At 40.1% G+C, this 18,157-nt stretch overlaps 1 protein-coding gene across 1 annotated transcript in view; it reads right to left on the reverse strand.

Annotated features, from left to right (window-relative positions):
- Window positions 1-1,192: 1,192 nt before the first annotated feature.
- ABCB7 (ATP binding cassette subfamily B member 7) overlaps window positions 1,193-18,157 on the reverse strand; it is a 74,544-nt gene continuing 57,579 nt past the window's right edge. Inside the window, exons 14-16 of the mRNA XM_043974676.1 lie at window positions 12,271-12,374; window positions 9,264-9,371; window positions 1,193-1,636 (exon numbers count right to left, since the gene is read on the reverse strand). Of these exons, the coding sequence (XP_043830611.1) occupies window positions 1,421-1,636; window positions 9,264-9,371; window positions 12,271-12,374 (428 nt within the window). The 3' untranslated portion in view covers window positions 1,193-1,420. The remainder of the gene's footprint in view (window positions 1,637-9,263; window positions 9,372-12,270; window positions 12,375-18,157) is intronic.

Below are 18,157 nucleotides of genomic sequence, written 5' to 3' on the forward strand. Positions count from 1 at the left end.
GGTACCTATCTACTTATTCAACACACATAAATAAACCTACATGAAGTCCCATATTTCCTGTTAAACAAAACACATTAAAACCTCAAAATAATAACAATTAAAATAGTCTGATTTTTTTCTGGAAAAAAAATCTTATTCTATATAACTCTGTGAATTCTCAAAAAGTTTTTCCAAATGAACAATGACCACCCATGAGAATAAAAGAAGTGCATTGTAGAAAAGGGAGGGCAGTCATCAAGTGACAAGTATCTAAGTGTTTTGCTAATTGTTCCTGGCAGGTAAAACTTGATTACCATGTTGGGGCTCCTCCCTGCTATAAAGGAAAGTGTGAACACATCTAATTGCTTTGACAAGAGGGAAGACCTTACCTAGAAGCTGAAGTATTAACTTAAATTTATGACCTCTGTTCCTCACCTAGAGCAGGAATAACCCTCCTTGAGTTCCTAATAGTCCTTAATGATTTTTAAATGGAAGTTACTCCACTCCAAATCCCCATCTTCCCCCTGCATATTTTCCGATGGTAAAAGAAGAGAACATTTAGAGAAAGAACAAGTTTACATTTGCTTAAATCCGAAGGGTTACTTCCAAATTATGCTGAAAGCTCCAAGAATGACCTGCCCACCTGCCAAAACTATGCATTTCAGCCTAGGGCCTCAGTGGAACATCTTCCTGGCCAACAATGATTCAAGGGAGTTTCTCTGCCAAAATACTTGAAACAACATAAGGTAGGTAGGTGTTTTATCGACTAGCACAGGTGACCTATGAAGCAGGCCTGGAAATCTATGGCTTTGAATGTGCTTATTAATTAGTTTTCAGATCAATGCAATATTTCAAAAAGGTAGACAACTATAAGACATCTTCTTTCTTTTTCCTTTAAGGATAGAAACTCTTTTCAACTAAATTGTTAGCAGAAAGGAATTTTAAATATTTAAAGTAACATGTAAACCCATGTAACTTAGCTGAGTACGGAGAAGAACACTTTGACAAATCACAGTAGGGGAAGCTATACCAGTCGAGAATGTAGAGAACAGTAAGTTGAGTTTAGCCCAGTTCTAGTGTGACCATTCAAACAACGGAAAAACCCTGGGAGTGGCTGATGGTGTTTTATGTTCCAATGGTAATTGTTAGAATAAAAGGAAACTAGGGAAAAAATTGTTTGTGGGGTGTTGTTGTTTTTTTTTTTTTTTTGGGGGGGGGGGGGGTACAGAGAGAGGAAGAATACAGTGACAGATTGAGAAATATGGAGAAAGAAAATACTTTGGCCAAAGAACTGATACCTCAGAAAAGAATTTTAGAACAGGGGAATGTGAGATTTTCTGCTTTTGTGTTTAAATAACTGAGGAATTCTGCTTCAGTGCAAACGTGTCACTTGAAGTTTTTTGTTTGTTTTTAAAGGAACAATTACAATGCCTTGCAGAGTTTAACAGGAGCAGTTTCCACAGCCTTTGACACTGTTGATAATTTCTTCTTGGAGTTTCTTCCTTTCCTCCTCTTTGGATGTCTGCTGTCTCTTCGCTTCCCATTTGGAACTGCTACTATTTGACATAGGGCTGCTTTGGGCATGCCACATCTCTGAATAGATGCTCCCAGGCCTGGTGAGGAGACTACTGTGGGTACCTCGCTCAGCTATTTTACCCTAAAACACACAAAAAAATTAGGTCAAATAACTAGTAAAAACTGAACTTAAACACTATTTTTTCTGCTAAGAATTTCACAAGCCTTCTGGAAAATATCCCCCTTTTCATTTTATATGCAGAAAAATTGAGGAAGTTGGGGTACCCTAATCCAGACCTCATGACTACTAGTCCAGGAGAGGGTCAACTTCTGGGCACCACTTGAATTGGGAAGAAACATGTTTTAAGTGTTGTATTCTGATGAGTAGCTGGGATGGGAAGAAATTGTTAAGAGCTGAAGTTTGTACACTTGATCAATAGCTGTCCAAATCAAGTATCATCATCCTCTACAAAATAGGTTTTCCTGTACTTAAAACAGAAATACCCTAAACCTGCACATGAACCTAAAAGTGAAAAATTTCTGCAGGATAATTTATTTCTCTCAGTGTCTAACTGCCTTTTTTCACAATAGCTATTAACCCAAACACTATGTAAACCTGGTACAGATTCCAAATTTTAATCTATGGCTAAAATTTGCTTTGTCTTAATGACCACTGGACAACATGGTGGGAGACCAAATGAATGAATCTTGTCTCTTTTCTTGCGGCTCCTGGTGCTAAGTGATAAGACCTTTACAGATATCCCCATAAGAAAAAGAAGTTTGGGATTTGCCCTGGACCCTTCTGAGTAAGCAGGATTTTATACTGTTTTTGAAATTCCTATCCACCCTGAAGACAATGGTTCCTGATCTTTCTCAGTCCAGGAACCACTTCACTAAGATACGAGAGTTCACGGATCACTGATCCCCATTGAGTCCTACCCAAGAATATAAAAAAACAAAAGACAAACACAAAAGCCATGGGAAGGTGATATTTTAGCAAGAGTAATATTTTTTAAAAAGTAATATCAGGGGCAGCTAGGTGGCGCAGTGGATAGATCACCGGCCCTGGAGTCAGGAGTACCTGAGTTCAAATCCGGCCTCAGACACTTAACACTTACTAGCTGTGTGACCCTGGGCAAGTCACTTAACCCTAATTGCCTCACTAAAAAACAAAAAAACAAAAACAAAACAAACAAAAAAGTAATATCAAATAGGGATGCCCTAAATAAATTTAATTTTGTCAGAAACATAACTACAGTGGGATCATGTTTATAAAATCATATATTTGGAACTAGAAAGTACCTCAGAAGCTGTCTAATCCAACCTTTTCATTTTACAGTTAAGGAAACTGAGGCCCAGAGAGGTTGACTTCCCCACATCAGTAAGGATATGAACCAAGGTCCCGTGACTCCAAATCCAGTGCTTTTCCCCATACTGTAAGAAAATGGCCCACAAATCCCCTGAAGGATCCCTGAGAGCCAGGGCTCCCCAAAACATGATATGAAGTATGGCCCCCTAATCAACTGAACACATTATCATCTTTGGTATCTCTGACCTCATTGATCTAATTATTCTCCCTCCAATGATGCAGATACCGAAGCAATCTCATTTTGTCAGACTCATCCTTGTCCTCCCAAGAAAAGCCCACCAAACACGTCATTGATCTTTTGTATTACATTGCATAGATACCAGTGAAGCACAAAGGCTAATTGCTACCTAGTCTTCACCCTTGCCACATGGCCAGCCCACTTCCTTTTCTGGTCAAACACCTCTCTATTGATGTCCTTTCTACCACTGCTTCTGAAGAACTCTTCAGGGTACTCTGTGACAGCCTACTCACTTTCCCTTTGGTGTACCACAACTCTTCACCTCCCTTTGGTGAACCACAACTTTTATTCTTTGGAGACTGCATTCAATAACTCTTGGCCATAGAGCACCAAGAGAATATTGATGTAAAAATATAGAAAGACTTCTCTTTGAGGGTCATTAAAAGCAACGTATAATTTCTCAATTTAAGTTGATCTACTATTTTAAGTCAATTCTGGGCCCAGTTCATCACCCATCTATAGGAACTGCCCAAAAGATTCAACTGCATATAATCATCTGGACAATAGGTCTTCTTTACCTGCTAGGTTTCTCCTGTGTAGGGAGATAGGACAAACGTCATTAGGAGATCCCATAATGTTCCAAACTTGATGTAATTAGCATAATGTAAGTAAATGACAAGCAGTACTTACTACATGGCAGGCATTGCACTAAGCATTGGGTATACAAAAAAAACTGGCAAAAACTCAGTCCCTAATTCAAGGAGCTCACATTCTAATGGAGGAGACAACTTGCAAACCACTATGTACATACAAGATATATAGCTGGTAAATGGGATGTCATCTCAGGCAGGTACCAGCAGTGAGGAGGACGGAAAAAGGTCTGCAAATGGTAGATTTTGAGCGTCATCTTAAATTGAGTGGAGAATGCACTGAAGTGGGGAGAGATTTGAGGCAAGGAGACCCAACATCATGAGGCAAACGGGGTCTGTCTGCTCTAGGGGGGCAACTGTGTGAGTGGAAGTAAGAAGATTTAAGGGAGATGTTCTGAAGACAGAAATGATCAAAACTTGTGGCCTATTACCAGAAGCACTGACAAGGTGCACTTTTGGAGTCTTCTCACTAAGTATCTCTTTAGCTTGAACCCCTTGGGAATATCTGAATTTGATTCATTTTGCCCCACCCAAAGCTCCCCTAAGTTTTTAAATGGTCTTTCCCTCAAATTATAATAAATCTACTTATGCAAACATATTTAAAATTACATAAGAGGCCACTAGGTGGCATAGTGGATGGAGTGCTGGGCCCAGAGGCAGGAAAACTCAGTTCAAATCTAGCCTCAGATATAAGCTATATGACTGAGCAAGTCACTTAACGTCTGTGTCTGCCTCAGTTTCCTCAACTGTAAAATGAGAATAATAATAGCACCTACTTTCCAGGGCTGTTGTGAGGATCAAAAGTGCTTCGGACAGTCCCTGGCACAGAATGCTTATTTTCAAAACCCCCCAAAACAAACAAACAAACAGGGGCAGCTAGGTGGCACAGTGGATAAAGCACCGGCCCTGGATTCAGGAGTACCTGAGTTCAAATCTGGCCTCAGACACTTGACATGTACTAGCTGTGTGACCCCAGGGAAGTCACTTAACCCCAACTGCCTCACCAAAAAAAAAAAAAAAAAAAACCCCAAAACCAAAACAGAATGCTTATTTTCCTCCCTTCCTTCTATACATGTTGCATCCAACTGTGGATGCCTCCTGGTAGTAGATAAGCCCCCAGAAGCAAAGAATGTTTCATTTGTTTTTTTATGACTAATATCTAGTGTAGTACTTTGCATATGGTAGGAACTTAATAAATGTTTGATGACTTTAATATTAGCATTGGAGAGGGATCTAGTCAATCAATGGGGTCTGGAAGAGATGGTATCGAATTCCCCTTCCAATTCTCAGTATCTGTTGACATTCTAATACCATATTCCAAAAGGTATTGAATCAATCCAATTACTGAAAGTCACATTTAATCCTAGGGTGGACCAGGCTCCCTCCCTGGGCCTCAGTATTCTCATTTGTAAAACGAAGGGGTTGGCTCAGATGGTCAGTAAGTCTGGCCATAATCTGGTTCCAACTGACCTTTCCAAACTTATTTCACATAGGCAGGTTCCTGTCATATGCTCTTTATATACTCTAGCCAAAATTGCTCCCCCAAATACATGCCACCTCAAGCTATGTTATCACTACTCTGGGCCTGAGCTTTCTCAGCTATAAAATGAAAGGATTACAGTTGATGACTTGAAGTGGTTTGTCTTTCTCTAGCTCATTTTACAGATGAAGAAACTGAGGCAAACTGGGTGAAGTAACTTGTCCAGGATCATACAACTAGAAAGTGTCTGAAGCTGGATTTGACCTTAGGAAGATGAATCTTCCTGATCACAAGCACAATGCCACCTGGATGCCTTTTAAAAACTTATTTATTTGCTTGCTTGTTCGTTTGTTTATTTATTTATTTGTGATTTTATTCAACTGAAACAAACATTTAGTTGTGTTTTCTTCTGATTAATAAAAATCTATTCTCTCTCCTTCCCAATACCCCTGTGCCTGGAATATATTCCCCTCCTTATCTCCAACTCTTGCAATCTTTAACATTCTTCAAAGATGAGTTCAAGAGGCTGTTACATTTTTATTTTCATACCTATCCTCAGAGACTGGCATACAGTAGGCATCCAAAAGTTTGTTCAACTTATACCACAGCAACAACATTGTAAAGACAAACAACTTTCAAAGACTTTAGAACTCTGTTAAACACAGTAACCAACCACAATTCCAGATGACCAATGATGAAGCATGTCACCCGCTTCCTGACATAGAAAAGACAGACTTAGGATACAGATGGAGACATATTCTTTGGATATGGCCAATATGAGAACTTGTTTTGCTTGACTTTACATATTTGTTTCAAGAATTTTGTTATTCTTTTTGGACCCCTCCCCCCATTTGGAGGCAGGGTGGTTATGTCATGTTGAGAGAGAAAATAGATTTTTATTAGTTAAAAAAAAAACCTAAATGTTTCTTGAATGGAATAAAATCACATATAACTATAACTTTCGATTTGAAAGGGATCTTCAAGTCATCCACAAGATTATGGTGAATATAGAGTGGTGAAGTGCCAGACCCAAATCCCAGTCCAGTACTCTTTCCATGACAGTGCTCATTCCACTTCCTGGTCATGAGTTCGATAGCTACAGTTGTTCCTGTGAGGAATGAACAAGACTGAGGCCTAGCTATAAGCAAGAGCAACAAAAGAGAGACTCTAGTGCACTGGAAACTGGGGAAAATAACCCTGGGGAAAGAGTCACCTTCCAACTCTTTTCCTCACCCAGTCTTTCCTCTTTTGGCTGCCATTTTGGCATCCTTCAAATTGAAAGGACACTTAGGCACTTCCTTCCAAAGTAAATGTCACTATAATTCCATGCAGTAAAAGGCATGGGATGATAGCAGCAATATGATTGCCTCTAACAACTTAAGAACGTAGGAGAAAAAAATTAGAAAATTTCTGAATCTAAGGCTCCAGGACAATGCCTCATCATGGTGTGGAGATGGTCCTGGATGCTCAAAGGTTGTGTTCAACCAAACACAAGTTCTGACTGATCCTGTGCAAGCTGGAAATTAATTCAGTTAAATTCAATCAAAATTTCTTAAGTGCCTAAAATGTGCTAGGTACTAGGGATGAAAAGAAAAAACAAAAACCAATACTTGCCCTCAAGGAGGTCACTGAGGGTACGCAGATAATCAAATACAACAGAAAACAAAGGAGCCTGAAGAGCAATAGAATACAACTGGAAGGATCAAGAAAGGTATCATGTAGATCATAAAATCTGAGCTATTCTTTGAAGGAACCTAGGAATTCTAAGAGACAAAGGGGAAGGAGTATATTTGAGATATGGAGAAACAAGCACCTGGGCAAAGGCTAGAGGTTGGAGATGGAATGTTATATATGGCTACGGAGACTATGTAAAAGGGATTAATGTAACACTTACAAAGGCAAATAGGAATGAGATATGGAGGACTAGAAATGTTAAGCTGAAGATTTGATATCTTATCCTAGAGGTAACAGTGAACAGTTGAAGATCTTTTTTAATAAGGGAGTGACATGGTCAGATGTTTTTAGCAACATCAATTTGGCAGCTGTGTGAAGAACGGATTGGAGAGGGGGGAAACTAGAAGCAGGAAAACCAATTAGGAGGCTATTTCAGTAATCCTGGTGAGAGACTGTTTAAGAAGAGAGAAGGGGATAGATGGTAGACATGTTGCGGCTGTACAATTGACAAGACTTGTCAACTGCCAGGATATGAAGGATGAGGAAGAGGGAAAAGTCAAGAATGACTCCCAGGCTCTAAACTTGGTAGTGCCCACCCAAAATAGGTAAGTTTGGAGGAAGGAAGGTTTGGAGGGGAAATGTAATGTGTCATTTTTTCGGATGTGATAAGTTTGAGAAGCACTTGAGGGAGAGAATAAGTGTGAACTTGCTGTTAGGGCGGTTTGCTGTCTGGGTTAGGAGAAGCTTAGTATCACATTATTAGTATCACATATTAGAAGCCTGCCAGGTGAGGAATTTTTTCAGCTATATCAACTCAAGAAGGTCAGCAAATTATTTCAGTATTGATCCTACTACCTGTTCTGCTGCCACTAACAAACTAATTCTGATTTGTTAAAAATTACAGTATTATATAAAGCTTCAAAGTGGCAAACCAGAGAGGAAAGTATAAGCCTGCTAATTCAAGCTAACATGATATGTTTAAAAAAGGCTATAACCACATGCATACACACAAGAATATTTAATAAAGGCAACATAGAAGCAGAGAGTATCAGTGTGACTTCAGTGGCAAGAATATCAAAGAGATACTTTCTGGTGTCTAATGTCAAACATTCTGGTACAGAACACCTGAGAGACCATACAATCACAAACGTTTTATAATGAATGGTAAATGCTGTTATGATCAAACCAATACAAGGACCTAAGGTCTCAGGTGCACAGAGAATGGAAACTGATTGTATATACATATCATGCAACTGAATGCTTCATAGGACATTTTATTGGTGTGAATAAACCACAGTGGCCCATGGACCCCACCAAGTAATTTGATATATGAAAGGTGAGCAAGAATGCTTCCTCTATCTGTTCTCAGGCTTTGAAAATTATAGAGAATTGATGGGTTTATTTGTTTGACATAAGAGGAAATAACCATATAAAAAGCTGAAATGGAAGGTAGAAAGTGAGTAATGGTCAAAATAGTTCAATAGTCAGGTTTTTTTCCTCCCTTCCTCCATTTACTTGTTACCCGGGAAGGAGACAAGAGAAATGATAAGAATTTCCAAAGGTCACCAATCACAACAGTCTTATGCTGATTTTCAGCACAATTAGATGGCACAATCTTAGAGCAACTCTCTCAAAAGAGATGAAACATGCTGTCACTTTTCCTTCCTTTCCCTTACAATGGCTGGGTTTGAAAATGACCATTCTACATGAGGGATAATTTTCTTTGGGGACATCAAGGGTCTAAGGAAAATATGTAACATGGCAAAAATGCCAAATGCTCAGCAGATTTCATTTGGAGAACTGAAGAGGAAATGGAGAAATTAATCATTATACACATTCCCTGTGAAAACTGCTTCTATCATCCCTGCATTTAATGCTGGCCTGTTGGGATTTTTGCCTTCAATACCTTCATACACAATGAGCTATCACATTGTCTTCTTTCTGAGTGCTGTTACAAAAAAAAAAAAAATCAGGAAATCTCAGGGTCAGAAAGGATTACAGAGGTCATCTGGTCCCAAAGCCACATCTAAAAAGGAAATGCCTATACTATTTTATTTACTGCCGAAAGAAGACCTCTTGAAATGGAATGTTGTCATGGTTCAATCCCAAGGAAGGAAGTGAGAGGCAGCCCAGCACAGTGGAGAGAGCCTTGGATGTGGCATCAGGAGAGTTGGGCTCCAATTCCAACTCTGCTATGCTACTTACTACTTATGTGACACTGCCCAAGTACCTCAGCTTCCTCATCTTAAAATGAAATGAGGGGAATGGGTTGAATGATCTCGAAGATCCCTTCTAGCTCTAAATCTCTCATCTTATGAATTTCACATATCCTACTAGAACTATTTTTAGCACACGCTTCCCCATTAAAACAAATCCCAATGTTCTCAGATGACTAAACTTTGGAAAGTAATCTCTCACCTGATCCAGGACAATGATTTCATCTGCATCAATCACTGTCGATAATCTGTGTGCAATGAAAATAGATGTTCTGTGTTTCACCATGTCCCTCATGGCACTGAGGATGTTCTGTAAATTTGGAGATGGAGAAGAGAGATAAGATTTAAAGATTAGGCGTGCGCCACACACACACACACACACACACACACACACACACACACACACACCCTCTGACATATTTCCTAGCGTTGCAATTAATATTTAACAGCTCAGGACAATGACAAATGCCTCAACTAATCTGTGAACAGGAGTAATCACCAGAAAGAAGAAAGGAAGGCCAAGATATAAAAGACGACAAAGAATAACTCAAAAGATTCAAGGCACGTTACATTTCCCTTTAAAAAATATGTGCATCTACTATTTCTACTTTTTTTGTTTTTCTTTTCTTGAGGTTTTTCCCTTTTGCTCTGATTCTTCTTTCACAATATGACTAATGCAGAAATATGTTGAATGTGAATGTACATATATAACCTATATCAGACTGCTTGTTGACTTAGGGAGGGAGAAAAATTTGGAACTAGAAATCTTACGAAAATAAATATTGAAAACAATCTCTACGTGTAACTAGAAAATAATAGAATACTTTTGTGATTAAAAAAAGATGTATGTCAAAGATGCTAGAAAGGAGGCTTTGCTATCTTTTAGAAAAATCTTGGCCAACTGGCAACACATAAAGTATTGATGATCAACATTCTGTCTGTCTGTATTCTCATCTACTTCAATGAGAGTAAGAGTAAAATGTGAGGTCTAACCCAAAGGACAGTGCACAAAACAGGAAGGGGGTGGGGGCTGCAGGGCAGCTTGGGTAGCCTGCAAAGGGAGAAAATTATTTCCTTGTCCCTGAACTAAGCGCCAGTAGGAGTGAAGACTAGGACACTGTGGTGGTGGTTGTGCGTTTTGTTTTGCTTTGTTTAAACACAAGTTAACTTTTCCCCCCTAAAACCATTCTCGATTTTTCTAGAAAATACATTGATAGCTTCTGCTTTTAAAGCATAGCAGTGTTATAGAAAAAGTCACCTCGTGCTTGGAAAGCTTGCTCTAAATGTGGCAAAGTAAAAGCAAACAGGAAAAATACCTTCAGACATATACTCCCCAAGAACCCAAGTGTATTAAAAAGTTATAAATTCTGGCCTACTACAGGTGGCTACTCAGAGAAAGGAGTCTGCATTCTAACACTAGAAGCAATACAAAAAGGGCTACAAATGTGCATCAATTACAAAATGATAGTGGGAGATAATGGGGAAGAAATGGGAAAGAGTGAAAGCAATTTGCTTTTAGTGGCCTCTCTCGTGTTTTACTTCACTACCCTGGCATTCTTATTCCCCTGAAATGTTCAGGGCTCTTCAATGAGTTACTCTTTGCACAGTATTCCAGGGGTCTCTAGTCTACTCACTTAATAATAGTAATGCCTCTTTGTATACCCTGAATTTTAAGGTCTGCAAATACGGTAAGGCAAGTGGTATGAGTACTATCTGAACTTCACAGATGAGGAAACTGAGGCTCTGTGCGGTCAAGTGGCACCCGTTTGAGGTATGATTCATGCTCAGGTCTCCAGCACACTATCCACTAAGTCACCTGAGGGATCTAAGGCTTTAACAAGCCTTTCCTCTCAAATCCCATTCTCTACATTTTAACAGGGGCTTTCAAACCCCCAGGAAGGATTTATGGTAAGAATTTCAGGGTAACTGAGAGGAGATATATTCATCAAGATGGAGAACTCTGGACACTTCTCATACTATACTTTGTAGGCAGCTGACAAGGCAGCTAGGTGGACCAGTGAATAGAGTACTGGGCCTAGTGTCAGGAAGACCTGAGTTCAAATCTGACCTCAGATACTTATTGGCCATGTGACCCTGGACAAGTAAGTCGCCCCATCTTGTTTGCCTCAGTTTCCTCATCTGTACAATGAGCTGGAGAAGGAAATGGCAAGTCATTCCAGTATCTTTGCCAAGAAAACCCCAAACAGGGTCATGGAGGAGTCAGACACAACTAAATATGACTAAAAACAATAGGCAGCTGACATGGGGATGGCCCTGATGAGGGGGTCACTTTAAAGGTATAGCAGAACCCCAGGTTTCATAACATATCCTATAAGTAAACAAATTCAGGTAAACTGTGGATCAAATTATGTCCACTGAAAATTTAGCTCCCTATCCAAAAGCCTGTTGCAACATGGTTAGCCAGTAAGATTGGTAGCTTTGCTCTATCCCTTAACACCAGATGTTCCCATGTATATTAAATAAGAAGCCAGACAAGTGGGGACAATTTGCAAAACAACATTCACCTATTTTCAGTTCTAGGTAAGGAGATTAGTTCATGAAATTACTGTTGCGGCTGAGACTTGTATTGAATGCAAGGATGTGGTTATGAAGGCTGATGCAGTTGCCGTGGTAGTGTCATGACATTGGTGTCACAACATCCTGATGTTTCACAGCCCTCCCTGTGAAATGAATATAAATTGATAGCAGCACTGCAGGTTACCGTGTACCTGACTTGCATCTTAGTGAGTTGCTCTATGATGAGCAAAAGGCTTTCTGGTGTGCAGCATGTCACAAGCATTTACATGACTTATTTTAATGAGTGTTAAGTGGCAACCAGACACCTCCATATGAGATGGACAAGAGGCTTCTGCCTCAGTAAGCATCTGAGGCAATTCCAACAGCTTTGGGTGAGGCAGGGTTAGGGCTTTGGTGGAGGGTGTCACGTGGTTCCAACTGGAGACAAGTTTGCAAATGGACTTGACATTCCTGTGTCTGGCTTAATACAACTTGGCAATCTTGAGGCCAACCCAAGGTAGAGGTCTGCCTAACTCTGCTCAATGGCACCTCCTACTGACCCCTCATTCTGGAGTGAGATCAAAACCCTAAAGGAATACAGCTAGCTACTTTACAGTGAGTAAGTAACTACAACGGAAAAAAAGATAAAGCACTAGCACAAAGCAAGTCTTTACAATGTCACCTTAATTTACCTCTTCAGTAATTGAGTCTAATGATGAAGTAGCTTCATCATAGAGAATGATAGGGGGGTTCTTCAAAATGGCTCTGGCGATCGCTACTCGCTGCTTTTCTCCTCCTGGCAAAACAAAATAAAACAAAACTCTTATGGTGGGTAAGGGATACATAGATCACAGGCCCAGTATTTCCATCCATCACCAGGTGACAACCTCAACATTCCCCAGCACTCCTGAATTTAACAACACTGCTCATTTTTAGTTACAAAATCTAAGTTGTAAATGTGAGGCACTTAGGAAGCATCTCAATTCACAGGAATGTAAATTTTAAGATAGCATTTTCTCTTCCAACAAATAAGTACAGAAAGGAGGAAAGGGAGATTACAACTTTTAGATTACAATGGTGGAATAACAAACAGATGAACGGCTTAAGTGTTGTACTAGCAGCCACAAAATAACCAGTGGCAGTATCCCCAGAAATATGCCCATTATAAGATACTTTAGGTTACAGGAGAAATCCTTGAATATATTAAAAGAACATGCTGCATGAAGAATTTCAATCTTAGAGAAATGATAAAACAGGGAGTAGTTTACTCAGGATACCTACAGCTTTGACAAAAAGAAATTTGGAGTTTGGTGCTTTATATTTGAACGCATAAATGCCTGACTAGATCAGACCAAAGAACTACTGGTTCATTTCTGTTTCTGGGAGTCACACAAAACAGTCTTTATAGTAGAAGAATATTTTCCCACAATATCCTCAAAGATTAGAGATATTTACCGAACACTCCTAACCTTCCTTTAGAAATTTACAATGGATAGAGAATCATATTTTTGTTAAGTTAGAAGGGAGATCCAACCATCTCACTTTACAGATGATGAAAATTCTGATCCATAAAGTGAAATGCTCAATTCCAAAGCAACTTATGCCAAGGCCTGGGTTACAATGCCCATCTCCTGACTGTCTGGTCCAGGGGTATTTCCACTATGCCATTACTAGTATATATCCCTGCCTATGGACAGCATACTAAGTGTAATTTACCCATTTTTTCCTTTAAGAGGGAAGGTCCTCAGGGTCCACATTCTGAATATGGTAAAGTATTACAGACAGAAGATAAATGATAAAAGGGAGTAGTCTGAAAGCATATTAATGCTAGGAAGTACTCCAAAGAGAAATTTCTAGAGTAAGTCACTAGAATAAGTTATTTCTTTTTTTTCTTTCTTTCTTTTTTTTTTTTAAGTGAGGCAATTGGGGTTAAGTGACTTGCCCAGGGTCACACAGCTAGTAAGTGTTAAAAGTCTGAGGCGCCTTATTCAAAACATTCTCCAACACACCAAAGCACATTCTACACCAAAGCTTCTTAAATTGGGCAACAGTAAAAGGTTATGAGGGGCAGCTAGGTGGCGCAGTGGATAGAGCACCGGCCCTGGAGTCAGGAGTACCTGAGGTCAAATCCGGCCTTAGACACTTAACACTTACTAGCTGTGTGACCCTGGGCAAGTCACTTAACCCCAATTGCCTCACTTTAAAAGAAAAAAAAAAGGTTATGGATACCTATGTTATATACCTATATACCAGGGGTTATATAAAAATTTCTCAGGTGAAAAGGGGTCACAAATGGAAAAAGTTTTAAAGAGCCCTGTTCTATACAATGGCTGAGCCTTTTGATCTCCTGGTAGATTTCTTGTTGAAGGTCTCATGTGCCAGCTCAGTTCTTCAAACCTTCTCCAGAATCATTTTTGGTGGCCATGTGCAGACTACTTGTGTGTATCCTTCAGATTCCTCTCCCCCTTAGAGCCCAGCTTTCTCTTTTCTCTAGGCAGGAGCTAACTAAGTTTCTTATTACATTATCACTACTTTCCAAGGTTCCTTTTTCTCCTGAACTACACTGCACCCTTCTCTCTTCACTAGGCTACTCGGTGTCAGTCCCAAATGACCAGTAATTCATGTTCTCCTCATTGGGAACACTCAAGCAAAAGCTAGAGATGGTGTACAAAAGACTCTTGCATGGGATCATAGAATGTTCAAGTGTGAAAAAACTTTAGAGAACATTTACTACAAGTCCCTACTTTTACACACAGAAAAACTGGTGCTCAGAAAGGAAATCAGTCTTTGAGGGCCTTTTCAACTCTTAAGACTCTATGACCCTATGAAGGATTAGAGTAAGATTCTATGACCCTATGAAGGATTAGAATATGGACTCCTATTTTTCCTGAAAAACAGAAGGGATAATGTCTGTCTGAGCTGCATTTAGGCCCACTGGATGTCCAACGATATGGGAAAGGACATGGTTTTATGCTTTTCCTCCAGAAATGTGATATTAAAAAAACCTTCAAAATAATTCCAAGATAGCAGTATAATAAAGAAAGCAATATAACAAAATTGGCGATGCTATATGTAGATATCTTTGACCCTCCCTCCACTAATGTCCTAAGGAACTAACTTTGGGTTTCTACAAACAAGGCCAGGCAGCTCAGGTACTGAAGCTGAAGTGCATGACTGTTGTGCCTTGTGTGAGGACCTGCCTAGCTAAATTAAGAAAGGCTCATAACCAGAAGGCTGCCTACTGGATGATGGATTTTTTCTGCTTCAACAACTCATAAAGACTAAGACAGGGAAAGACTATGATCATACTAATGATCCTTGAAGTACTTAAGTATATAACTCCACTTATAAAGTTGGCAACACTTCCCCCCATTCCCCTAGAACCTCCTCCCATGGTGGGAGTGGGGGATGGGGCGGGGGAAGAAGACAATGGCTGTGGACTGCTGCATATATAATGTCAGACTTAAGTCTTGGTTAGTTTTGCTGAACTCTTTCCCCCCCCTCTCTCTATTGAGTTCTTATAATAAGGGATGGCTCTCTGGGAAAAGGGAGGGCTATAGTGGGAAACAGATAATCATCTAAAAATAGAGATTAGCAATAAAAAATTATTTCAAAATGAGACAAAAAAGGGCATCCGCCAAATGCCAAACCAAATCTTATTCATTAAACCAAGAAGGAAATGAAAAATAATGTTTATTTTAGGCAAAGTGCAGTCCAGTCAACAGGTTCAGAAATACAAAGGTCTATAGCACAGACAGGAAAAACCCAAACAATCACAATCTCAATTTCTTCTCTCTCTCTCTCTCTCTCTCTCTCTCTCTCATATGTGTATGTATACACACACATATACATACATATATACTCTCCAACTTATGAACAGATTGTGTTTGAAAATTTCATTTTTAAGCAGCACATTTGGATCTTGGTTCACATTGTCTTTATGGGGATAGTGCTATAAATGGTGGCTAGATTTCCTAACTAACTCACAAAATCTTAACCCATACTGAAGGAGTGTGATATGGCCAATCAGTCAACAAGCATTTATTAAGTAAACACTCATTCTGGGCCAGACACTGTGCTAAGTGCAAGGAATTCAAACCAAAGCAGATCCCAATATGTAGGGAGACTCCAATATGCCTATTCAAGGAACAGCCAGTAGTAGAGTTAGACTGTAAGGGTAAGTGGAGCTGAGTTAAAGTGTAGGTAGGAAAGGGACAAGTTATAAAGAGATTTAAAGAACAAAGAACTTTATATTTCATTCTTTTTTTGTTTGTTTGTTTTTTGCAGGGCAAAGGGGGTTAAGTGACTTGCCCAGGGTCACACAGCTAGTAAGTGTCAAGTGTCTGAGGCCGGATTTGAACTCAGGTCCTCCTGAATCCAGGGCCGGTGCTTTATCCTCTGCGCCACCTAGCTGCCTCCCTATATTTCATTCTAAAAGTAATAGAAAGGATAGGCTGGAGTAGAAAGAGATGTGAGGGAGGGAGACTGATTAGAAAGCTATTACAATAGTCCACGACAAAAGGTGCTGAGGGCCTGAACTAGGGTGGATGAACTGAAGGTATGGAGTCAAGGATGATAGTAAGGGTAGGAGCCCAGGTGCCTGGGAGGATGGCAGTACCAGCAAGAGTAATAGGGAAGACGTTTGGAAGTGGTGAGGGTTTGGGGAAAGGCTAACAAGTTCTGTTGTGGACATGTGGAAATGAAGGTCTTCAAAAGGCAGCTGGTGATGCAGAACTAGCTTAGGAAAGACAACATTAGGATTGGATGTATAAGTCTGAGAATCATCTGCAGAAAGATTATGGAATCCAAGGGATTATAATAATGGGCTTGGATGAGATCGACAAGTGAGATAGCATAGAGGGAGAAGAGGTGAGGGTCAAGGACAGATCTTTGGAGGCAATCTACAGTCAGTAGACAAGATATGGATAAAGAACCAGCAAAAGAGAGAGAGAGAGAGAGAGAGAGAGAGAGAGAAGGAACAGCAGTGTATTTGGAGCCAGGGGATCAGACCTTTGCCACTGATTCACTATGTGACTTTAGGCAAATCATGTCCCTCTCTGGACCACAGTTTCTTCCTCTGTAAAGTGAAGGGGTTGTAGCAGGCAAGGATTTCTAAGGCTTCTGAGAACTTTAGATACACAAAACTAGCTTGAGCTTCAGGTCCATGTGGCAAAGGAAGAAAGCTAGGAAGAAGAAAAGTTCTCTCCCCTATTCCTGAGTGCAGAATCACCCCCAAGGCCAAATCTGGAAATACATGGATTTGATCTCTGAAGCTCACCTACCTCTCGCAGGAGCTCTTGCTGGATTAAGCTTCCAACTACAATAACCTTCCTCAAGGCTGCACTATGCAAAATTGGTTCCCCAAAGGGCATAATATCCCACATTTATCTCTGTCCCCCTTCCCCTATTCTATACTTGGCTCTTCCTGCCCAATCAAAAACCACACTCCGTGAATACAGTGCCAACAGATATAAGAAAGACAACAATCACTCTCTAGAAGATTGTTTCTTCATTTGTAAAATGGGGATAGAGGCAGGTAGATGACGCAGTGGATAAAGCACTGGCCCTGGATTCAGGAAGATCTGAGTTCAAATCCAGCCTCAGACACTTGACACTTACTAGCTGTGTGACCCTGGGCAAGTCAATTAACCCTCAGCCCTGCAAAAACAAAGAAACAAACAAAAACAAAAAAATGGGAATAACAACAATCAGAACTGAAGCAGTTAATGCCAACATCCAAATGTGACGTTACATAGGTATTGACATCTTAAGTGGATCTCTGGCATAATTTCCAGCTGTGTAACAAAGAGAAATAAATTGGAGAACTGTGGGAGACAGTGGGAGTATCCCCTAGGTAAGGGAGTCTGTCCCTAGTTTTGGTTGATTTCTGCAGCTCCTTACTCTTCTCCACTTCTAAGCCTAGAGAATTTTCACAAGCTCCAGGTGTTTCACAATGACGCTTATGGCAAGGGCACTTCCAGTGGGTTACTTCTAAGTTCAGAGGCTGCCCATACTATGATGACAATGCTTTCTATCATATCATCACTCTCTTCCCTGCTACTCTCCCAGGCAAATAACAAGCTCAGCTTTCCCTTGCTGATTATGTAGCTTATAGGTCAATTAAGAGGTTGATGACAGGATCATATCATTAACTGACACATGGTGCAAGGGAGAGAAGGGGGTAAGGAGGGAGAGAAGAAGAGCAAGACAGTCTATAATTTTTTTCCTCTTTTCTTATAGACTTTTTGTGGGGGTGGGGGTGGGGCAATGAGGGTTAAGTGACTTGCCCACGATCACACACCTAGTAAGTGTCATGTCTGAGGCCATATTTGAACTCAGGTACTCCTGAGGCTGGTGCTTTATCCACTTCAACACCTATCTGCCGCAAGACAGTCTACAATTTCTGAAGAACTTATATATTTAACTTTGTAAAAACTGGGTCAATTAGTGTTGTTTTGGGGGTTTTTTTGGACAGGAAGGTGGACGGTGACCTAACTTCTTATTTTGGATGCAGTCATATTAACCACCAAAGACCCAAGAAAAGATTGGGATTGGATGATTTTGTTTTGTGTGGTGGGG

Source organism: Dromiciops gliroides, chromosome X, assembly GCF_019393635.1.
Source record: "Dromiciops gliroides isolate mDroGli1 chromosome X, mDroGli1.pri, whole genome shotgun sequence".
NCBI classification, from domain to species: Eukaryota; Metazoa; Chordata; class Mammalia; order Microbiotheria; family Microbiotheriidae; genus Dromiciops; species Dromiciops gliroides.